The sequence below is a fragment of the Symphalangus syndactylus genome, chromosome 8 (genome assembly GCF_028878055.3).
Source record: "Symphalangus syndactylus isolate Jambi chromosome 8, NHGRI_mSymSyn1-v2.1_pri, whole genome shotgun sequence".
NCBI lineage: Eukaryota > Metazoa > Chordata > Mammalia > Primates > Hylobatidae > Symphalangus > Symphalangus syndactylus.
Window position 1 is genome coordinate 74,924,040 of NC_072430.2, and position 23,880 is coordinate 74,947,919.

Sequence of the window (23,880 nt, forward strand, 5' to 3'; positions counted from 1 at the left end):
AATTTGTGGAAGACAATTTTTCCTCGGATGGGAGTTGAGGGCATGGTTTCAGGATGAAACTGTTCCACCTCAGATCATCAGGCATTAGATTCTTATAAGGAGCGCCCAGCCTTAGATCCCTTGAATGAGCAGTTCACGGTAGGGTTTGTGCTCCTGAGAACGTAACGCCTCTAGTCTGACAGGCGGTGGAGCTCAGGCAGTAATGCTCACTCAACAGCCCATCACCTCTTGCTGTGCAGCCAGTTTGCCAACAAGCCACAGACCAGTACCAGTCTGTGGCTTGGGGTCTGGGGACACTTGCTGCAGAACATGAAACTTGGCTTAAGCAATTTCTGTGGTCATTAGTGGAATGAATATCTTCCATATCTGCCACTGGAAAGTCTATCACTTTTTCTAAGTCTTGGTCACAAATATGCCAATTTACAATTAAAGGTTACCACCTTCCTTATTGTGTAATTTTTTAAAAATCAGCAAAGAAACATCTTAAACTGCACTTTAGCATAGCTTCAGTCCCCTAAAGGTTATTTTGCTCCCCCAAACTATAAAGCACATATTCTTTTAGTCAAATGTAAGGGTATGTTTGAATACTAAAATGCTATCGACATAAGACAAATAACCCTATTCATGTTGCTTAAGTGTACTTAAAGTTTCTCATCTTACAAAAACTTTGTTGCTATATGGCTAATTCTGCATCTAGAATAATGCATGATCTCATTCTTTCAAGCTTAATTTCTTTTAAAGCTTTTTCACTAAAAGCTATATACATACATAGTCTTTACTTCTGGGAAGGAAGCTCACAGAAATTAAACTTTAAAAATATCTCTACTATGGCCAGATGCAGTGGCTCACGCCTGTAATCCCAGCACTTTGGGAGGCTGAGGTGGGTGGATCACGAGGTCAGAAGTTCAAGACCAGCCTGGCCAAGATGGTGAAACCCCATCTCTACTAAAAATACAAAAATTAGCTGGGCTTGGTGGCGCATATCTGTAATCCCAGCTACTTGGGAGGCTGAGGCAGGAGAATCACTTGAACCCAGGAGGCGGAGGTTGCAGTGAGCTGAGATCATGCCATTTCACTCCAGCGAAATTCCATCTAAAAAAAAAAAAAAAAAAGCATATATATATTCATTCATTCCTACTAATGAAGTTAAAATTCATTGTCAAAGCGAAATATCAATAAATTTTGTTACATTAGTTCAGAAACCACAATAGTGTTAATTTTCATAGTGGTTTCAACATAAACACTCCTGAGATCTAAACAGCATCCCAAAAGTGATGAAAACACAGATCAGTTGGGACTCCAACCTGCAGCAGTCCTGTGTGTGTTGACGCACACACTTCCACAATAGCTGTGTGTACTGGAGTGGGAAAAGGAGGCATTAAAGAGCATGCCACAGTCAAGAAGGCATGCAGGGCTCAGACTAAGCAGTTATGCACAGATATGGGTTAAATACAGAAAACTTCCAAGCCAGTAGGTAGGAGACTGCTGCCAGGTCTCCTGAGCAACTCCTCCTCACATCTCCCAACCATTCTCAGGCCCACCCCCCAAAAAAATACAAAACACATAATGACCCTCTGATAGGGGCCTCTTGAATCTGTCTTCTGCATTTGTGGCATTTGTTCCATTTTGTCGCAGCCCATGCCATTATCAGTTGGGAAAACTTCTGAACCCCACTCTTGATGCTAGGTTCCCATGAGGCAGGTGCTATTAGAAAGTTTACAGACAAGGAAAATAAGACCCCAGAAAGGTTAGCGATTTCTGTAAGGTCATATGCTATCAAGTAACAAAGCTGGGAGGCAAAGACAGGTCAGACTTCCAAACCCATGCTTTCTTCCACTTTCATCCTTCTAAATATCTCCTTAAATGGAGGCTATGAATTTGGGAAGTAGCGGACATAAAGAGATGCTCTTAGGATGCAATATGACACAAGATCATTTGAAACACCAAAAACATGACTAATATTAGTAACAAATCAGCCATGCTCATTCTTTAGATCAGGTAATTTTAGTATCTGAGTTTGATGTCTGTCATATAATGGAAATAAGACCTTAGTACCCCTGTGACATACCACACACCCAATCAAGAACAGGTGGGATGCTGGTCATGCACATATACTGTTTGGCCCAAGGCATATAGTTTTGAGAACAATCTAAGGTCCTTCAGGTGAAAATGGATCACAGAGAGAATCTTAAACATAATTACATACAGCAATTTTAAACCCCAGTAAAGTCACTTGATGCAATCAGAAGTACCCATTTGTGATCTTGGTGGTAGAACACCACACATAGGTAATTTCATCAGATTTAGAAGACTTCGAGATACAATGTTCGGGGGCTATATATTGGTGAGTTGGTTAATTAGTGAAATCTCTCCAAAGTTTCAGGGCTTCCTTTAGAGGAGTTACTGACTTACTAGAGTCAGTTTTAAACTTTTTTTTTTGGGGGGGGGTGGGGGGGACGGAGTTTTGCTCTTATTGCCCAGGCTGGAGTGCAATGGCACAATCTCGGCTCACTGTAACCTCCGCCTCCCGGGTTTAAGCGTTTCTCCTGCCTCAGCCTCCTGAGTAGCTGGGACTATAGGCACGTGCCACCACACCCGACTAATTTTGTATTTTTGGTAGACACAGGGTTTCTCCATGTTGGTCAGGCTGGTCTCGAACTCCCGACCTCTGGTGATCCACCCGCCTCGGCCTTCCAAAGTGCTGGGATTACAGGCATGAGACACTGCGCCCAGCCTTTTTTTTTTTTTTTAAAGACCAACTGGTACCACTGCAGGGAGAGGAACCAGGTGTACTTTCTGTGCCTGTGACAGCGGGCAGAGGAAGACCTCTATGAGGTGCTTTCTGTAACACAGGTAGAATGGGGTAGCTCATCGATGGACCTGATCTTTGACTTAAAAAGGCAAGGGAAAAAGATGTAAGAACAGAAAAGGTGCAGCCCACTCTCCATCTTACCTAGAATGGGTCTGTGGCAGGGCTCTGCTCTCTAGTGACTCACAGCCAACAAGACTCAGCTCAGATGGCATTCTTCATCTAACACTTGAAAAATTCTTACATCAGGCATGGTGTGGGTTACATCTGTAAGTCTAGCACTTTGGGAGACTGAAGTGGGTGGATCACTTGGCCCAGGAGTTTGAGACCAGCCTGGACAACATGGTGAGCCCCTGCAAAAAATACAAAAAAAGGAGCCGGGTATGGTGGCATGCACCTGTAGCCCCAGCTACTTGGGAGGCTGAGGTGGGAGGATTGCTTGAGCCCAGGTCAAGGCTGCAGTGAGCTGAGGCTGCACCACTGCACTCCAGCCTGAGTGACAGAGAACCTTGCTCCAAGACTCCAAAATCTGTGTTTACCAGTTATGTGGCTTTACTGTTATTCCCCCCTCCAAATCTGTTTCCTCCTTTGTAAAACAGGGATACTGTGATGTGTCCTACCTCAATCAGTTGTTACTAGCAAGGAAACTCTGGAAAATATGACAGGTATCTGTGATGAAACAGCATCACGAGGGCATGATCTTTTTGGCAATTAGTTCACATACACAGCTACTACTTTTTGTTTCAAATTGCTACATTTCCTCACCTTCCATTTCTAGACCATCTAATCATCACTTGTTTGAAACCTGAGTCAAGCACTGTGAAAGTATTTCTTAAAATAATTAAAATTACTGCAGGAAGCAAAGCAGACAGAATTTTATAAATAGGGCTAATAGAATAATCTTTCTTTGAGTTTTAAAAAGCGATGATGACAATAGCAGCTTATATACAGTACCTACTTATGAGCTGGGCATATAAGTAAAGGTTGAGTGTGTTACATACGTGAATTCACTTATTCCTTCCTTGCAGCCACTCTGCACGATGGGTAGTTATTATCCTAATTTTCAGATGAGGAACCAGAAGCACAGGTAGTAAATGTTAGTCAACATTTTAATCCAAAGACTCTGGTTCAAAAAAATTGAGATCTTAACCTATTTTATTGACCTTCTTAAAACAGTCATATGGGCCAGGCACTGTGGCTCACACCTGTAATCCTAGCACTTTAGGAGGCCCAGGCAGGTAGGTCGCCTGAGCCCAGGAGTTTGAGATCAGCCTGGGCAACATGGTGAAACCCCATCTCTACAAAAAGTACAAAATTAGCTGGGCATGGTGGCACACGCCTGTAGTCCCAGCTTGAGCCTGGGAGGCAGAGGTTGCAGTGAGCCAAGATCATACCACTGCACTCCAGCCTGGGTGACAGAGTGAAACCCCGTCTCAAACAAAAACAAAACCAGTCATATGTGTGTAGATAATCCACATCCCTATTACTTTAGACAAATGAAGATTTCCAGGTGAAAGCCATGCATTTTTGTCCTAACTATAACTCTTCTACCACATTCTCTGGCTCTCTGCAAATAACTTTAAAAGTTGATTTAAACACATTTACTCAAATCTTTCCTTTTCAAAAATTATAGAATTCCGGGGGGAGGGGGGGTAATCCTCAAAAAAGAGAAATGAAGGGAAAGTAGGGGAAGGTAAATGGAGATGTTTATGTTGTAGGAAATACATCTCATTTAAATTGAAAAACAAGTTATATAAATTCTAAAACTGCCGAAGAATGAACTGAAACACAGGAACTAGAATTCCAATTTAATTCTAAAACTAGCTGCTAAAAGCACGCACTTATTTATTTATTTTTGAGATGGAGTCTCACCCTGTCGCCCAGGCTGGAGTGCAGTGGTGTGATCTCGGCTCACTGCAACCTGGGCCTCTGGCGTTCAAGTGACTATCCTGCCTCAGCCTCCTGAGTAGCTGAGATTACAGGTATGCACCACCATGCCCAGCTAATTTTTTTGTACTTTTAGTAGAGATGGGGTTTCACCATGTTGGTCAGGCTGGTGGTCTCCAACTCCTGACCTCAAATGATTTACCTGCCTTGGCCTCCCAAAGTGCTGGGATTACAGGTATGAGCCATCACTGCCAGCCTAAAAGCACTTTTTGAATTAGATTAAATCTTCAGAACATTGAAATTTAGTATATGTAGAAGAAAAATCATCAGTTAACAGGTCAAAACTTAAGGCAGAATTAAAGAAAGACCTGTCAATGGGCTTTTAAATGTGTAAGTAAGGTTAAAACATTCACACAAAAATCAAACAGTAATGTAATTAAATTTTAAGAGTAAATTAACAATCTAGGTGAACTGTACTGTACAACTAAAACACAGCTAATAGCATGAGGGCAATCAACATTACTGCATTTAATAAGTAATGATGAACAGCAAAACAACACACAATATACTCTTTAGATGTTTCACTGAAGCTCTTCATTTTGACTTCATGTAATGAGGTGTTTGTTCACATTTTATATGCCATTTAAACTGACAAGAGTTGTTTTAGAAGGAGATGGCAGTGAGTGTTTAAAAAAAAAAAAAAAAAAAAGATTGAGTCTTTATTTTTGAAAAACCACCAAGTATCTCCAACTCCCAACTTACAAATTAGGGTGGTTTCTACACTTACTTCCTCTCAACATGCACACACTAAAGCAAATTCAAATCAAAGAAAGATTTTAAATTCATATACAAAAACTGTAGATTTTACCCTACATCAGTGCTGACTCTTAAAAGAGAGGCCTTGGCTATCATCTTAGGGATGTAGGACATGCTTTAATTCTGAGGACAGACACCAGGAGACCAGAAAACGATAAAACCCTAAAAAAAAAAAATAGTGTCAAAGACTGTTAGCGTGACCTTGAAATCATTTAGCAATAGATACCAACTTTCCATGTAAGGGTAAAAAGTTATTCAATGTGGCTCAATTAGCCATCTTGGGCCTGCTGGGTCACTGGCATGTTATTCAAAATCTGTAACATTTCTTTGGGTAACTTTTAGAAGGAAAATACGGGTCTATAAGTTGATTCATCTCCTACACATCTTTGATTTTAAAATGATGACCTAAACCCAGGTCAAGAAAGCAACTTCATTTCATGGCTTGTTTTTCCCTTTTTCTGCGTTCTGCCACTAGCAGTCGCTCTCATTCATTTGAAAGTAAAATGGCAAAGCAGTGATCTCTAGGTCTGCACTACTTAACTTACTGAACTTCAAAGTTAGATTTACACACTCACTTCGTATCTCCCCAAAATTTTAAGGAAAATGGGCATTTTCTTTTAGTTCAGGAATTTAAATGTTACTTTATGAACATAGTACTTTATAATTCATAAAGACGGAAACTCCAAAAACAAAGCTGAAAACTTGCAGGCAGCACGTAAAGCACTCAATCAATGCTAAGATTTCACTACTGTGTAGCATTTTTTTTAATAGGATTTCTCTCTGCTCTACAGAGGAATGGGTATAGCCAGCCCCTTAAACCACTCTTGATAGTTCTAAGTGTTACTTACCCAGGAGTTGCCTTGATAATGGTTATTAGGTTTAACTTTACCAGCTTGAAACAATTTACACTTGTCTTGAAGTATACTTAAGGAATTTATTCAGCTGATTTTTAAGTAAAGGAGCTCAGTCAATATCCTACCATCTTGAAAGCTCCCTTCCAATGTAATTTTCATAGTCTTTACATTTTAACTGTCATTGTTTATTACTGTTTTGGCTATATTCTCTACAATTTCAGCAGCATTTTAAAGAGACAATGTGTCTATGTACAAGGAAAAAACAAAATGGCTTGCAACATCAGAAATACAGTTTAACTGTACAATATTAAAGAGAATCCGTGGTAAGTATAACCTTTTTCTGCAACATGAACAACTTACATGTAAGTATCAGCATTATGAATGTGACAATAAAGAAAAAGTCCTTACAGGAGTGAAATACAGCATCCTGAAAAATACTGGTTTCTACCCTACAAGGCAGTTAGAAAATGTTCACATTTTAACAAATCTGTACAAACCACAAGAAATTTGTTTATGGGACCATCTTGCTGATAAGAACTTTCTAGAAATGTAGAATAACCATGAACAAATTAAAAATCTAGTATCTATGTGTTCTATAGCCCTAGAACCCAATAAACTGATTTAAAAAACTCAATTATGTCCAACATGGATCACTTTTACATCTTGTTGATGACTGTCTGCTTTTTAGTATCTATGATGTAGTCAACTTGCACCTTCTAGGTCATTTAATTTTTTAGCAAAGAAGCAACATTTAGCAGCAATTAGAGCGCCTTCAAGAAGACTTAAAAAAAATACAGTATCCAATTAGAAAAGCCATATTTTAAACATTTGTACAAGAATAAGCTGCTGAAACTTAGTAATTGAAATATGACATCTGTACAACAATTTACAATAGCGCTAGAAGGGAATTTATCATTATCCTGCATAGAACTGGTCTGCATTTGGTTACATACTGTCACCTGTTTTGATGAACAAGGCCTGGTAACAAAAGAAAAATACCTGTTATCAATTCTAACGTGTTGAAAACATTGGCAATATTATAATTTAGTGAATTCAACTGATTTCAAACCAAGCAGCTCATTTTGTCAAAGGTGTAAAGTATTTAGAAATAATAGCTCTCCCTTTAATATAACCAGTGAAAGAAAACGGACATGTGATCTCGAGGTACAACTTGGTAAAAGTCTGAATAGGCAAATGACAAAGCCTAACTTTGTCCAAGGATTCTAACTCTCACATTCTATTACTATAAAACACAACTGTCACTGTCATTCAGTTCTTACTTTGGTTTCAGCAGATTAACTGCCAAATGCTGAAGAATGTACCCAGGCACTATAGTTCGTATGTTAGAAATATGTCTCATATTTTTCCATGTGTTTTTAAATAATGAAAAACTACCCTTCATATTAGAACTCTCTAGTAACAACCAAATGTATTTAAGTATTATAAACGTTATTTACAGTGTTCCCCCAAATAAACAAATTTTTTTCTTCTATCTTAACATGGTATTCCTGTTTCTGTGTAACAGGCAGTCATCCTTCACTGCTCAAAATTATAGTCAGAAGTGTGCATTTATTCATTGTCCATGATCCACTCTCATACAAATGACACTATGAGGAACTTCAGTTCACAAACAGTTCTTAACCATGTCTTGTGTAAAAAAAACAAAAACAAAAACAAAAAAACACTCAAATGCTCTCAAACTTAAGTGTGCATCTGGAAGCAATTCAAAGATATCATGCCAATCTTGGAGGAAAGTCAGTAAGTAATTATGCTTGAAGAAGGGGGCGTAGGGGATGCTGTCAGCCCAGCCATGTGTAGGTTTCCTGAAGAATTTGATCTTCTCATGTGTGGGAGAAGGTATGGGTCATTTGCCAGCTGGTGCACATCAAATCGATCTTCTTTTCGATATGCCAAACAGCGTCTTATAAAGGCCTCAAAAAGAGAAAGAAAATGTCAGCAATTAATGATCTTTTTCCCTTCTAAATATCAATCAACTGAATCAACAGAAGGATGGACACATTTAAGACATAAGTAAATCTCATTTTATTGGAAGTTCAAACCTTAAAAAAAAATTCTGTAGCTATAAAATTCTCACTCCAAATGCAACTCACCGCTTGAAGCCCCTGCAGCGGTTCACTTTACATTCTAAATTACTATTGCAACCATTTGAACTTTTACTGGAAAGTTGTTTCTGCTTATGAAATTCTGAAGACCTCTTTTTCTAGAATTTTTCTTCTGCTAAACAGTCCTCCCACCCTCATCCCATTTTGTTATCACTTCAGTTTAGCAAAGGGTAAGACGCCATTTTCAGCCATTATTTTTTTTCCTACTGGCATAAAGACTTTCTTTAGATGAAGAGATCACTGAAGTGACACTTCCATTAGGGACACTGTTTCCCAGGTTAACCCTATGCATCATTACACTCATGGAAAAGCTAAATAAATGGAACATAATCACTCTTTTTTTTTCTCAAACCAATTTTACTTAGTTTTTCTTTGAGAATAGCCTCTTACAAAAAAAAAAAAAAAACTTTTCCTGAAGTGTAACACATTTTTAGAAATGCACACAAATTGTAAGTGCATAGCACAAAGTAAATACATCTATGTAACTGGCAACCAGATCAAGAAAAAGAACCTCTGAATCTCCCTCATGCCCGGTTCCAGGCACTGGCTCTGTCCCCAGTCGAACCTGGGTAACCTTTATCTTGACTTCTAACACCATAGTTGAGTTCTGATTGTTTTGAATTTTATATAAATAGAATTGTAAGTTATGTTCTCCTTTGCCAGGCCTCTTTCACTCAATATTAAATTTTGAGGTTCATCCTTTTTTTGAGGGGAGGGAACAGATATTCTCAGGAGGTAACTGGTAATTGTTTCCCTTTCTTACTACTGACACTAGAAATTAATATATACCATTAAACAGAAGTATAATCACATTAAAAACTATTTTGCACTTTCTTTGCTTTGAAATTCATTAGAAGTATATTTTTCTCTAAAAATATACCTAGCTATTCTCATTTTACCATAGCTTACTGTTTATTGGAAGTCGATCGGATCCCTTAGAGGTCTTATTTTTTTTATCTTTAACAAAGTTTCAGAGATCACTTTGAAAAATGATTAAGAGGGAGAAAAAACATCAAGACTGATATGTTAGAGTTTGAGGGGTGGAAAGGCTATCAATAGCAAGGTTAAGGTTAAGAAGTCTGCAACAAATAATGTACTTAAAGATGCCCACACCAAGTCAGGGAAAGTACTTGGCAAAGGTATCTTCTGTAGTGATACAGAATATAGAGATATTATATATTACATTAAAATATTAATATTATATAATTGTATCATATTAATATTATATCCCCCCAACAACCCCTTAACCCTTCCTGGATTCCAGATCTCAAGAAGGTGACTGTGGCGCCTACAAGAGCCTAAGGAGAGAACCAAGAATGGCTAAATGAGACGTTGCCTTTGGCAACTCCACTCCTCCTCGTCTTTTCGGTCAGTATTTAAAAAACGATCTTGCGTCAACTAAATTCATTTAATTTCTGTTCTCAATGAGGCTATAGACAGAAAATAAGATTTAGATGCTAGCACAGTTAAAATATTTTTAAAGGAGTCATGTTTATCTTACAAAAATAATTCACTTTGCTTTAGAATAAGAATATTTATCTCTTTTTTTTTTTTTTGAGATGGAGTCTTGCTCTGTCACCCAGGCTGGAGTGCAGTGGCGCGATCTCGGCTCACTGCAACCTCCGCCTCCCGGGTTCACGCCATTCTCCTGCCTCAGCCTCTCCGAGTAGCTGGGACTACAGGCGCCCGCCACCACGCCCGGCTAATTTTTTGTATTTTTGGTAGAGACGGGGTTTCACCGTGGTCTCAATCTCCTGACCTCGTGATCCGCCCGCCTCGGCCTCCCAAAGTGCTGGGATTACAAGCATGAGCCACCGCGCCCGGCCCCTCTTTTGTTTTTTTGAGACAGGGTCTTTGCTCTGTCACCCACGCTGGAGTGCAGTGGTGCAATCTCACCTCACTGCAACCTCTGCCTCTTGGTCTCAAGCGATCCTCCCAGATCAGCATCCCGAGAAGCTGAAACTAAAGGCACGGGGCCCCTACACCGGGCTAATTTTTATATTTTTAGTAGAGATGGGGTTTCACCATGTTGCCCAGGCTGGTCCCAAACTCCTGGGCTCAGGCAATCTGCCTGTCTGGGCCTCCCAAATTGCTGGATTACAGGTGTGAGCCACCACGCCTGGCCTATTTGTTTTTTTTTGAGACAGGGTCTCACTCTGTCCCCCCAGGTTCGAGTGCAGCGGTATCATCATGGCTCACTGCAGCCTTGACCTCCATGAGCTCAGGTGATCCTCCCACCTCAGACTCCCAAGCAGCTGGGACTCTAGATGTGTGCCACAATGCCTGGCTAATTTTTGTATTTTTGGTAGAGACCAGGTTTTGCCATGTTGGTCAGGCTGGTCTTGAACCCCAAGGCTCAACCACCTCTGCTTCTCAAAGTGTTGAGATTATAGCCATATATGGCTACTAAGCCTAGCCTCTTTTTTTTTTTTTAAGAGATGGGGTCTCATTATGTTACAGCCCAGGCTGTTCCTGAACTTTTGGCCTCAAGTGATCGTCTTGCCTTGGCCTCCCAAAGTGCTGGGATTACAAATGTAAGCCACCATGCCTGGCCTATATTTATCTTTTTAATTGTCAAAATGTTTTAACCACCATTCACATAATTTACAAAAAACCAATAAAGATATAAGAGACAAAATGGAATGCTGGACAGTTCTAATAAACACAATCAGATTACACAAAACCCAGCATATTTTCAATTAGGTAGGTTACTATGACCCCAAACATCTCGCAGTATTTATCTGCACTATGTAAGAATAACAGAATATAGAAACTATATAGTGTCTGTTTATGAATTATTCTTATGGCCTGAACTATTCACACCAGAAAAAAATAGGAGCTTCATGTGTCTTATGAATTTGACGAGGTTTAAAAAAGAGAAGACTACAACAGCAAGCCACAGAGAAAAGAGCTTTGTGATGAGTGCGACAGAGGAGTAATAAAAACACAAACACAAAAGGCTGATAGGATGAAGGCAGGAAGATATTGAACACCAAAAAAGTTTTGCTATTAATTAGAAATAGCTATTTCCTGTAATTTTATTACACAGACATATGGAGTATACTGGATTAGCTCTCAAGAGCTAATACAGAGCAGCATAGAGGTCAAGGCTATGGACTTTGGAGTCTGGAGGAGTAGATACTTGTGAGCCGCAGCTCTGCTGCCTACTAGCTGGTATGATCCTGAACAAGGTCCTTTTGCCATGGCATGGCTGTTCTCCTCTTTTATAAAATGGGAATAACAAAAGTACCTATACCTCATAAGGTTGCTACAAGATAATGTATATAAAAGCACTAAAATAAATGGTATTTATTACTTTCTTTTTTTTTTTTTTGAGACCGAGTCTCGCTCTGTCACCCAGGCTGGAGTGCAATGGCATGATCTCGGCTCACTGCAACCTCCACTTCCCAGGTTCAAGTGATCCTCCTGCCTCAGCCTCCCAAGTAGCTGGGATTACAGGCATGTGCCACCATGCCTGGCTAATTATTTTTAGTAGAGGCGGGGTTTTACCATGTTGGTCAGGCTGGTCTCAAACTCCTGACCTCAGATGATCTGCCCGCCTTGGCCTCCCAAAGTGCTGGGATTACAGGTGTGAGCCCACCACGCCCAGCCTTATTATTACTTTTAATATTTCTTATATACTTATATATCTCAGTATTAACATAAGCAGATAAATAATACATAAAAGGTAATGATGTGCCCAGATCTTGTGATTTTTCCCTAATTTTCAAAGTAGCAGCTGATGAACATAAACAATCAGAGACCATATTTGGGTGCTTAAAAAATAAAAACTATAGCAACCAGAGGCTGATGCAACTCCTTTTCTGAAAGTAAATCACCAGCCCCTGCTGGACAGATCCCCTGCAGCAGCGAGTCTTGTGACTTTACTTACTGGAAAGTACTTACCTTGTTGTCAGCACAACTGATGAAAGAAAAGTTACTTCACAAAACTCATTTACAAAAATTTAATACCTTGGCTTCACTGCTTACAACTGGTTTTACAGGGAACTGGACTTCTGTGGCTTTTAATATTGTATTTTCTTGAAGAATGTCTTGTTGAGATTGATTGTGACCAAATGGCTTTAAAAAAAAAAAAATTAAACGTTGAGATACTTTTCTCACAAAATATTTAAACACAGATATCATTTCTGTTTAAGTGAATTCCCAAAGCCCAAAATCCAAATATTTTGTGTTCTAAAATCTTCCTCAGTTATTTGAAACCTGAGATGAATTCTCATACAAACAAGGTATAATTGATAGCAGGCCAAGAAAGCCTATCTAATAGATCTTCAACATAGATTAAACACTGTAAGAAGAAGAAAATAATGCTGTTGCAATATAAGATAAAAACATAAAAAGAAATTTAAAACTTTATTCTGAATAAACAATGAAGTTCAGTTAGAGAAGAGATGAAGTAGTAATGAAAATGTCTATGACAATTTCCAAAGAATAAAATACTTTGTGCATCACAGGCAAATTCAAACGAAAGAGCTCTGGATCCCACACAAATCCCTTAACCTCTCTTCCCCTATTGATGAAGGGATGGGGTGGGATGTGGGCTAGATAATATCTATGGTAACCTGCACTTCCAACTTCAATATAAAAAGAAGTTGGGAAATAAGACTAAGTTTGATGGTATTTCCCTGATGAGCAACAGGGGGAAACTGCCCACCCAGGCCAAACTGTGTGTGTGGGTGGGGTGGGGGGTGTAAGAGGAGGTCAGGTGAATGGTGGATAATGAAAAGTATTGATTCCAGTATTCCCAATAGTAGACAAATATTAGCATGTTAACAGATAGTTACTTTAAAAAAGGAAAGAAAGCAAAAAGTAGGTCAAGTAAACTGGTGTGACATTAAAATAATTCTGATCCATGGAAATTTTAGGAAGAAATAGAGGAGAAGCCTGGCTTTCTTTAGAAGGATCTAAATTGACCTTAAGTTAGTGAAATTTTGCTTTTAAGAAGGAAAAATTCAACTTAATTTATCTCTGTATAGCTGAAGGCTGGTAGAATTCAATTTACCTTTCTACCATAAAGACACTGAAAGAAGATGACTCCAACCGACCATACATCAACCTTGTTGGAAATCTTTGGTGGCTCTTTTCCAACTACAAAACACTCAGGAGGTAAATACCTGTAAGTTTTGTGGGAGAGAAAAAAGGTTACTACTGACAATCTGTAACTTAAAATCTTCTAAGTGTACAATCTTAGACCACTAATTTTATTCATACATAAACTCTAGGACTTCCATCAGTGAAAATCATCAACTGAACTTCTAGAGCATTTACATTCTTTTATCATTTAACTCTAGAACCAACACATACAACATTGTGATAAAGTTCATTATCTATCTATCTATCTATCTATCTATCTATCTATCTATCTATCTATCATCTATCTATCTATCTATCTCTATCTTATCTACCGAAACAAAAACTTAAAGAGGTTACAATGGTCTAATTTAGAGTATCTAATAATAGTAGAAGAAATCCTCTCCCATCCTCTTTAACCACTGTTCAAACTGTAGGCACTTCTCTCCCTAAAATATATACCTGATCACGTGGTTCTTTTGTTCAAACAACTTCGACAGTACTTACTGCCAACAAGACCTTGTATCTCTTGTTTGTAACACAAGACCCATGCTAATCCAGCAACAACATACATTTTCAAAATCTGCATACACCATTTTCCCCCACCCTAACCTGCCAAATTGCCTAGTCAAAACCAATTCACTTGCGTCCCCACTTGGCTCTCCTTTATCCTCTGAGCTTTTGAATATGACAATCACTACTGCCTTCCCTAATCACTCCAATTACTTAGCATCTTTTTTTCTTCAAGACCCACCCAACCCCCACAAGCCGCCTTTTGCTTCTCCCCAGGTGGCTCTGCTTTTCTCTGTTACTGCACAATGGTGCAATGCCTCTATTATGGCATTAAACTACAATCACACCAGACTGTGAGCAGCTCAAGGAACTCTTATTCACTGTGCAGTTTCAAGCACTAGCAGTGTCGACACACAATGGGTATTCAAAATTACTATTTTAAAAATATCTAAGTCCTACTTATAAGTTCATAATTTTTTTTGATACAGGGTCCCACTCTGTCACCCAGGCTGGAGTACAGTGGTACGATCATAGCTCACTGCAGCATCACACTCCTGGGCTCATGTGACCCTCGCACCTTAGCCTCCCAAACGGATGGGACTACAGACGTGCACTAGCACACCCAGCTAATATTTTCTTCTTTGTAGTGATAGTCTTGGGCTGTTGACCAAGCTGGTCTCGAACTACTGGACTTATGTGATCCTCCTGCCTTGGCCTTGCAAAGTGCTAGGATTACAGGCATGAGCCACCACACTAAGCCAGTTCATAATTTTTAATAGATGAAGGGTAAAAGTCAAATTGTCATCTCCAGTTATAAGATCCATCACAGGGATGCAAGTATCTCACACCTCAAAAATTTAGATAAAATTATCAAAAGGAATAATGCTGCTAAATGGGAATTTACTTTTTTTTTTTTTTTTTTTTAAATGCAGTTTTGTATTCACTATGCTAAAATCATTAAGATTTCAGCAGGATGTTGACAGATCTCTTAAAAAACACATGAAACTTCCGTGAAGTAAAACCACCAAAGATAACCAATAACTCATTTGTAATGCAGTAAAAAGCTAGATTTATCAATAAAAGCGTGTATTTTATGCAGGTGTCTATGTGTGTAACTGAAACAGGAATGGCTTGTAAACATTAAGCTATACTCTCTCCAGGTACGAGGGGTATGTATGCAAGGAGAGCAACCACAGAAATTGACATCAAAGTAACTTGGGAAAAGATGTCCACCAGGATTTAGTGAATTTGAGACCAGAGAGACAAAACTAAATATTTCAAGTTTCTGAGGATGAAAGGTAATTTATAAGAGCAATATTATATGTGTATTCTAAAATACATGAGTATTTATGGTGCTATCCAAATATATCAAATACAGTTTACCCTTGAATGATACAGGGGTTGGAGGCACTGACCTATGCAGTTGAGAATCCATGTATGATTTTTATTTATTTTTTTTGAGACCAGTTCTCACTGTGTTGCCCAGGCTGGAATGCAGTGGTGCGATCACGGCTCACTGCAGCCTCGATCTCCAAGGCTCAAGCGATTCTCCCACTTTAGCCTCCCAATTAGCTGGGACCACAGGCACACACCACCGTGTGTGGCTAATTTTTTAAAACAATTTATACAGACAGGGTCTTGCTATGTTGCCCAGGTTGGTCTTCAACTCCTGGGCTCAAGTGGTCTTCCTGCTGGGATCAGAGGCATGAGTGAGCCACTGTGCCTGGCCACATGTCTAACTTTTGACTCTCCCTAAAAAGTTAAAAAGTTAACTACTAGGCTGAGCGTGGTGGCTCATGCCTGTAATCCCAGCACTTTGGGAGGCTGAGACGGGTAGAACACGAGGTCGGCAGTTCGAGACCAGCCTGGCCAACATGAAGAAACCCTGTCTCTACTAAAAATACAAAAAAATTAGCCAGGCATGGTGGCGGGCACCTGTAATCCCAACTACTTGGGAGGCTGAGGCAGGAGAATCGCTTGAACCTGGGAGGCAGAGGTTGCAGTGAGCCAAGACCGTGCCATTGCACTCCAGCCTGGGCGACAGAGCAAAACTCTGTCAAAAAAAAAAAAAAGTTAACTACTAATAGCCCACTGTTGACTGGAAGTTGACTTACTGATAACATGAACAGTTAATTAACACATATTTTATATGCTGTATCATATACTAAATGCTTATAGTAAGCTAGAGGAAAAAAATTGCCATTAAGAAAAATCGTAAGAGAAAATCACTATTCATTAAGTGAAAGTGGATTATGACAAAAGTTTTCATCCTTGTCATCTTTAGGTTGAGTAGACTGAGGAGGGGTTAGTTTTGCTGTCTCAGGGGTGATAGGGGAGAAGAGATGACAGGGGAGGCAGACACAGTGCAACTTTACAGACATCATAATTTGTTTTGCTTTTTCATATAGTATCAATCCTTCTTCCACCATTTGCTTTAGTTTCAGTGCCTGTATTATAGAAGGGTCCATATCATAAAAGTCAAAAGCAATGTCTTGACTAATAGAAACCCTTCTGCCAGGCTGTCTAATGTCAACTTGTTTTCTGGCAGTGCCTCTTCTACTACTAGTTTCTCATCATCTGGCACCAGTTTGGAAGCACTCATCTCCATCAGGTCACCTTAATTCCTCTGGAGGACTGTCTTTTAGCTCTTGAATTTCTCCAAGATCCGTATCTTGAAACCCTTCACCCCACCTTCTTTGCCATATCCACAGTCTCTTTCATGATTTCCTTGACTGCCTCTGTCATAAATCCTGTGAAGTCATATGCAACATGTGGACACGGTTTTCTCTTGCAGGAATGTACTCTTTCAGGTTTGATGGCTTTCATGGCTTTTTCATCTTCAGTGGTGTAATCCTTCCAGACTTTCATGATGTTCTGTCTACTGGGGTCCTCTTTAACAGCACTGACAATCCTTTCCATAGAGTATCATGTGTAATGGGCCTTAAAGTTCCTTATGACCTCTTGATCTAGAGGCTGAATTACAGATATTGTTGTGTTTGGGGACAAGTAGATGGCTTCAGTATCTTCAGTGTTAAACTCATGGGCTCCTAGGTGGCCAGGGGCATTGTCCAGTATCAAAACAACCTTAAAAGGTGGTTCCTTATTGGCAAGGTACTTCCTGACTTCAGGGATAAAGCACTGATGGAACCAATCCAAAAAAAGGGTTCTAATTGTCCAGGCCTCCTTGTTGTATAGGCAAAAGACTGGCAGCTGGTATTTATCTTCTCTGTTTGAGGCTCCAGAGTTAGCAGCTTTATAGATAAGGGCAGTCCTGATCATAAACCCAACTGCATTTGCATATAACAGTAGAGTTAGTCTGTCCCTTCCTGCATCAAATCCTGGTGCTCACTTCTCTTCCTTACAAATAAATGTCCTTCGTGGCATTTTTATTTTCCAGAATAGGGCACTTCTGTCTGCATTAAATTATCTGTTCAGGCAGCTATCCTTTCTCCTCAAGTATTTTTTCTTTTTCATTCATTCATTCATTCATGAGACCGAATCTTGCTCTGTTGCCCAGGCTGGAGTGCAGTGGTGTGATCTTGCTCACTGCAACCTCTGCCTACTGGGTTCAAGCAATTCTCCTGCCTCAGCCTCCCTAGTAGCTGAGACTACAGGCATGTACCACCACACCCAGCTAATTTTTGTATTTTTAGTAGAGATGGGGTTTCACCGTTGGCCAGGATGGTCTCAATCTCTTGACCTCGTGATCCGCCCGCCTTGGCCTCACAAAGTGCTGGGATTACAGGCGTGAGCCACCACGCCTGGCCTCAATTATTTTCTTAATAGCATCTGGGAACTCTTGGTTGGCGGGAGCTGTTTCTCCTGTTATCTTGACATTTTTAAAGCCAATCCTTTTTCTAAAATTATTAAACCATCCTTTACTGGCATGAAATTCTCCAGCTTTAGATCCTTCACCTTCCTTTTGCTTTAAAATGGTCATATAATCTCTTTTTCTTTTCTACTTTTGAGACAGTCTGGCTCTGTCACCCAGGCTGGAGTGCAGTGGCACAATCTCGGCTCACTGCAAGCTCCGCCTCCCGGGTTCATGCCATTCTCCTGCCTCAGCCTCCCGAGTAGCTAGGACTACGAGTAGCTGGGACTACAGGCGTGTAGTTCATGTAACAGACATGTTCTCACTCTGTTACCCAGGCTGGAGTGCTGTGGTGCAATCTGGGCTTACTGCAATCTCCACATCCCAGGCTCAAGCGATGATCCTCTTGTCTCAGCCTCCTGTGTAGCTGGGACTACAGGTGTGTGCCACCACATTTGGCTAATTTTTGTATTTTTATGTAGAGATGGTGTTTTTCCATGTTGCTCAGGCTGATCTTCATCTCTCAGGCTCAAGTGATCTGATCTGCCTGCCTCAGCTTCCCAAAAGTGCTAGGATTAGAGGCATGAGCCACTGTGCACGGCTTGCATTTTCAATTAGAGATAAAAGGGTATTTTGCAAAAAGTACAAGGTTTCGCCGGGCACGGTGGCTCACGCCTGTAATCCCAGCACTTTGGGGAGGCCGAGACGGGTGGATCATGAGGTCAGGAGATCAAGACCATCCTGGCTAACATGGTGAAACCCCGTCTCTACTAAAAATACAAAAAATTGGCCAGGCGTGGTGGTGGGTTCCTGTGGTCCCAGCTGCTCGGGAGGCTGAGGCAGGAGAATGGTGTGAACCCGGGAGGCAGAGCTTGCAGTGAGCCGGGATTGCGCCACTGCACTCCAGCCTGGGTGACAGAGCAAGACTCTGTCTCCAAAAAAAAAAAAAAAAAAAAGTACAAGGTTTCTGTGCCTGCTGACATAGCTGCAGTGACAGCTTTACAAATTTCTTTTTTTAACAATGATCTTTTTGTTGAATTCATTTATCTTGGAATGGTGGGCAACTGCACCTGCAGACCTCAATCTATGTGGTACATATCAAGCAATTCAACTTTTTCTTGTAATGTCATGATTTTTCTCTGATCCTTGAGAGCACTTCCATCATTATTGCTGTTATTCAAGGTTGACAATATTGCACTAAACATGATGAAAAATATTTGAGAATCACGAGAGATTACTTTTTACTGCAATAGGCCTTTTACTGGACAGATTAATTGCTCACGTGGAAGAGATTAGCATCACAGATACTCAAAACAGTTGAGCTCCTTACAATAGCAACAAGATGTAGCTACAAAATTATTACAGTACACAGTATGTGGTACAGTTAATTTTATGAAGTTATTATTTAATTCGGCATCTTTACGTTTGTTTACATTTCTCTCAACTGCAAATAGCACCAGGTACAGTCTGTGTTTGTATACGTGTTTTGATAAATTTTAACTTCTTATAATAGATTTGTGTACATTTTATGGCAGTAAACGGTAAAACAGACGAGTATCTACATATATTTCATGCCTTCGTGACATACCTTTTTCTTAATTTTTTCAGTATTTTTTTTTTTGAGACAGAGTCTTGCTCTGTCGCCCAGGCAGGAGTGCAGTGGCGTGATCTCAGCTCACTGCAACCTCTGCCTCCTGGGTTCAAACAATTCTCCTGCCTCAGCCTCCTGAGTAGCTGGGATTCCAGGCATGCACCACCACGCCCAGCTAGCTAACTGTTGTACTTTTAGTATTTTTAGTAGAGACGAGGTTTCACCATGTTGGCCAGGCTGGTCTCGAACTCCTGACCTCAAGTGATCCGCCTGCCTCAGCCTCCCAGAATGCTCGGATTACAGGCATGAGCCACCGTGTCCAACCAATTTTTTCAATATTTCTAGGCTACATGGTTCATCAGTGAGATTTTTCAAACTGTTGGAAATCTCCAAAAAATTTTCCAATCTATTTATCGAAAAAGAAAAAAGCCACATAAAAGTGGACCCATGCATTTCAAACCCATATTATTCAAGGTCAGCTGTACATAGCTAAACAACTAATATGACTGTAGACATAAACCAATTTTTGGACCACAGATTTCCATGAGAAATACATTCCATGTTCCTATATAACAATGCCATTATTGTATCTCCTTCCAGTACAGCCCCTGAAACATAAGCTCTTTGTCCCTCCACCATCTGTAAAAGGGAAATTTCCTTGTCCTTCCCTATACTAGTGAAGCCAGAGTGAGAGAGAAACAAATAATGAGAATGTCCTGCAGAGACATTCTCAAAAGAAAAATTTATTATTTAGAACATGGTTTTCAAGCTATCTTCCATGGAATCTAAGATTCTACCAAGATGCTTTGTTTTTGTTGGTTTTATTAGAATAAGATTTTGTTGTTAAAAAAAAAAATGAGCCTTGTTGCTAAAAGAAAAAAAATCCAAAGACTTTGAGAATATTGACTTTCAGGGGGTTACCAGTTTGAATAGTTTTCTTTCTTTTTTTTTTTCTTTTTTATTATACTTTAGGGTTTTAGAGTACACGTGCACAATGTGCAGGTTTGTTACATATGTATCCATGTGCCATGTTGATTTCCTGCACCCATTAACTCGTCATTTAGCATTAGGTGTATCTCCTAATGCTGTCCCTCCCCCTCCCCCCACCCCACAACAGTCCCCGGAGTGTGATGTTCCCCTTCCTGTGTCCATGAGTTCTCACTGTTCAATTCCCACCTATGAGTGAGAACATGCGGTGTTTGGTTTTTTGTCCTTGCGATAGTTTACTGAGAATGATGGTTTCCAGTTTCATCCATGTCCCTACAAAGGACATGAACTCATCATTTTTTATGGCTGCATAGTATTCCATGGTGTATATGTGCCACATTTTCTTAATCCAGTCTATCGTTGTTGGGCATTTGGGTTGGTTCCAACTCTTTGCTATTGTGAATAGTGCCGCAATAAACATACGTGTGCATGTGTCTTTATAGCAGCATGATTTATAGTCCTTTGGGTATATACCCAGTAATGGGATGGCTGGGTCAAATGGTATTTCTAGTTCGAGATCCCTGAGGAATCGCCACACTGACTTCCACAATGGTTGAACTAGTTTACAGTCCCACCAACAGTGTAAAAGTGTTCCTATTTCTCCACATCCTCTCCAGCACCTGTTGTTTCCTGATTTTTTAATGATGGCCATTCTAACTGGTGTGAGATGGTATCTCACTGTGGTTTTGATTTGCATTTCTCTGATGGCCAGTGATGATGAGCATTTCTTCATGTGTTTTTTGGCTGCATAAATGTCTTCTTTTGAGAAGTGTCTGTTCATGTCCTCTGCCCACTTTTTGATGGGGTTGTTTGTTTTTTTCTTGTAAATTTGTTTGAGTTCATTGTAGATTCTGGATATTAGCCCTTTGTCAGATGAGTAGGTTGCAAAAATTTTCTCCCATTCTGTAGGTTGCCTGTTCACTCTGATGATAGTTTCTTTTGCTGTGCAGAAGCTCTTTAGTTTAATGAGATCCCATTTGTCGATTTTGGCTTCTGTTGCCATTGCTTTTGGTGTTTTAGACAAGAAGTCCTTGCCCACGCCTATGTCCTGAATGGTATTGCCTAGGTTTTCTTGTAGGATTTTTGAATAGTTTTCTTAAAACATGAAGAAAAAATTCATGACATTATTATCTTATCCATGTTCCTAGGAAATGCCACAAGCCAAATTTAAAATTTTAAAGTGGCTTTAAAAGAATACACGAAGATGACTAATCCCTGTTCATTAAAAGTGAAATCTATACAAACAGTGGCATCGTGTGTAACTGGTTATGATGTGCTCAGGTTGTGTGAACACCGCTCTGGAAAACCTGAAGTCACATTTATGTTTGTAGTCACAATCCTGTTTCAGTGAAGTTGAACGCAGTTATCTTTCTTCCCATTAAAATGTCACTCTTTATGCTAAACTAATTTTCTCTGAGAACTAAGTTTGTCTTGAAATTTTATAGTTTATGTTCTCCACTTTGGTGAATTTAACAAGTTTGAAAATTCATACTGAAGTAGTTTTTGTTAACACGTAGGTATACTGAGGGGATGACAGTCATTTAGATTTGTATCTATGAATCCGTGATTATATCTAAATTTAAATCTATACATATCAAGTCTTTAAAAGGGATTTCTGAAAGTCAAGTCCAAAGAATATGCCAAATTTATCTTCCATTCATAACCAACAAAACATCCATCTTCCACAAAAACCACCAGCCAGGTTCAGTGGCTCATGCCTGTAATCCAAGCACTTTGGGAGAGGCAGATCACTTGATACCAGGAGTTCAAGACCAGCCTGGGAAACAAATTAAGACCTTGTCTCTACAAAAAATTTAGATTAGCTGGGCATAGTAGGTGCGTACCTGTGGTCTCAGTTACTCAAGAGTAAGTGGGCAGATCACTTGAGCCTAGGAGTTTGAGGCTGCAGTGAACTAAGATTACACCACTGCACAGGGCAAGACCCTGTCTCAAAATAAAACGAAGATCCCTGCTACCATATAACCTCCATAGAGAGGGCTTGATGCTTGCAGTTTTTGCTTGCAATAGTTAAAATATTATATTAACATAAGTATATTTATGATAAACATCACCCTAACAAACATTGTAGAAGAAAACCCATGAATGAATTCTTCCTGTTAGGAGTTTCTGACTCGCAGGTACTAAAGTCACTTGTTAATGCCAGGTCATTCTCTCTCCAGTATGCTGTTATTTGCAGTTAAGAACAGATGAGAAAAGAGGAATGACCACGGAAGTCTCCCTCTCAACTAAGAGCTTTAATATCAGTACCTTTACCACAGTAATCTTAATGGCTACATGGAAATAAAAACACTAAATTATCATAAAAGCACTGGGCACTCATCTAGACATTCTGATGTTTTTAGTAACACACTTACCAGTAAGTGCCTGCCCCCTGGGAAGTTAGATCCATTCCATCTACACCATAGCTATCATCATCCATAATCTTGGACAGACCAAAATCAGTGATTTTGATTTCACCACATGCTGTTCCATCTACCAGTAGGATGTTTCCTAAGAATAAAATATAAGATTCTTTTAATGATACATACATGAAAAACGTAACTTTAATAACTTCTAATTTTACTAGTATTCTACTGATGTCTTAAAAGCGAAACCAAAAAACATGTTTTCAGATAATGACTTTTAAAAACTATACTCGTTTAAAAAAAATTAGACAAATTTCATAATTACCTGGCTTAAGATCATAATGTATAATAGGGGGTTTGATCTCATTGAGATATCTTAGTGCGTTTACAATCTGCATTACAATAGACCTAGCTTCTTTCTCTGACATTAACTTGTGTTGCTTCAGATAGAAATCCAAGTCATTGCCTTCACAGTATTCTAACACTGTACAAAACCTACAACAAGGAAGAGAAAAAAATTAGACATAAGTAATATCCAAGAATTCAGAATCACAATGGGGAAATGGAGAGTATTTATATCATCAACACAGGATGAGGAAAGAGAAAGCAAGCATATCTTTCCTTAAAAATTAAACCTTAATATTCACTTACGTATCTGTATCCAAGGAGAAATAATCATAGAGTTTAACTATTCTGGGGTGATCCAGTTCTTTGTGTATTCTATACTCTCTGCAGGCATGTCTACGAGAAGACAGTGTATTAATTCTCCATGATCGTTCAAAAAATACTCAACTTTAAAAAACCATAAAGTATTAGTATTTACTTGTGGTAGTTTTCTTTCTTCTCATCTCTCCAGCTTTTATTAAGCTGATGTATCTTCACAGCAGCATATCTTTGTTCATAAAGGTCAAAAGCCTAGGATTTCAAGTCAAAAACAATTAAGATGAAAGAGAAATTGAATAGCTGAAGAGATGTTTTTTATTTTGGTGATAATTTTTGCAATAATATGGAATTAGGACAAACCCTACAATTATT

The 23,880-nt window shown here is 39.4% G+C and overlaps 1 protein-coding gene across 5 annotated transcripts in view; it reads right to left on the bottom strand.

The window, feature by feature from the left end:
• Nucleotides 1-6,426: 6,426 nt before the first annotated feature.
• TLK1 (tousled like kinase 1) overlaps nt 6,427-23,880 on the bottom strand; it is a 172,913-nt gene continuing 155,459 nt past the window's right edge. For all 5 annotated transcript variants that reach the window (XM_055289684.2, XM_063644687.1, XM_055289685.2 and 2 more), the window contains 7 exons: nt 23,669-23,760; nt 23,497-23,586; nt 23,171-23,340; nt 22,855-22,990; nt 13,510-13,621; nt 12,462-12,569; nt 6,427-8,298 (listed from right to left, as the gene is read on the bottom strand). In XM_055289684.2, the coding sequence (XP_055145659.1) occupies nt 8,122-8,298; nt 12,462-12,569; nt 13,510-13,621; nt 22,855-22,990; nt 23,171-23,340; nt 23,497-23,586; nt 23,669-23,760 (885 nt within the window). In that variant the 3' untranslated portion in view covers nt 6,427-8,121. The remainder of the gene's footprint in view (nt 8,299-12,461; nt 12,570-13,509; nt 13,622-22,854; nt 22,991-23,170; nt 23,341-23,496; nt 23,587-23,668; nt 23,761-23,880) is intronic.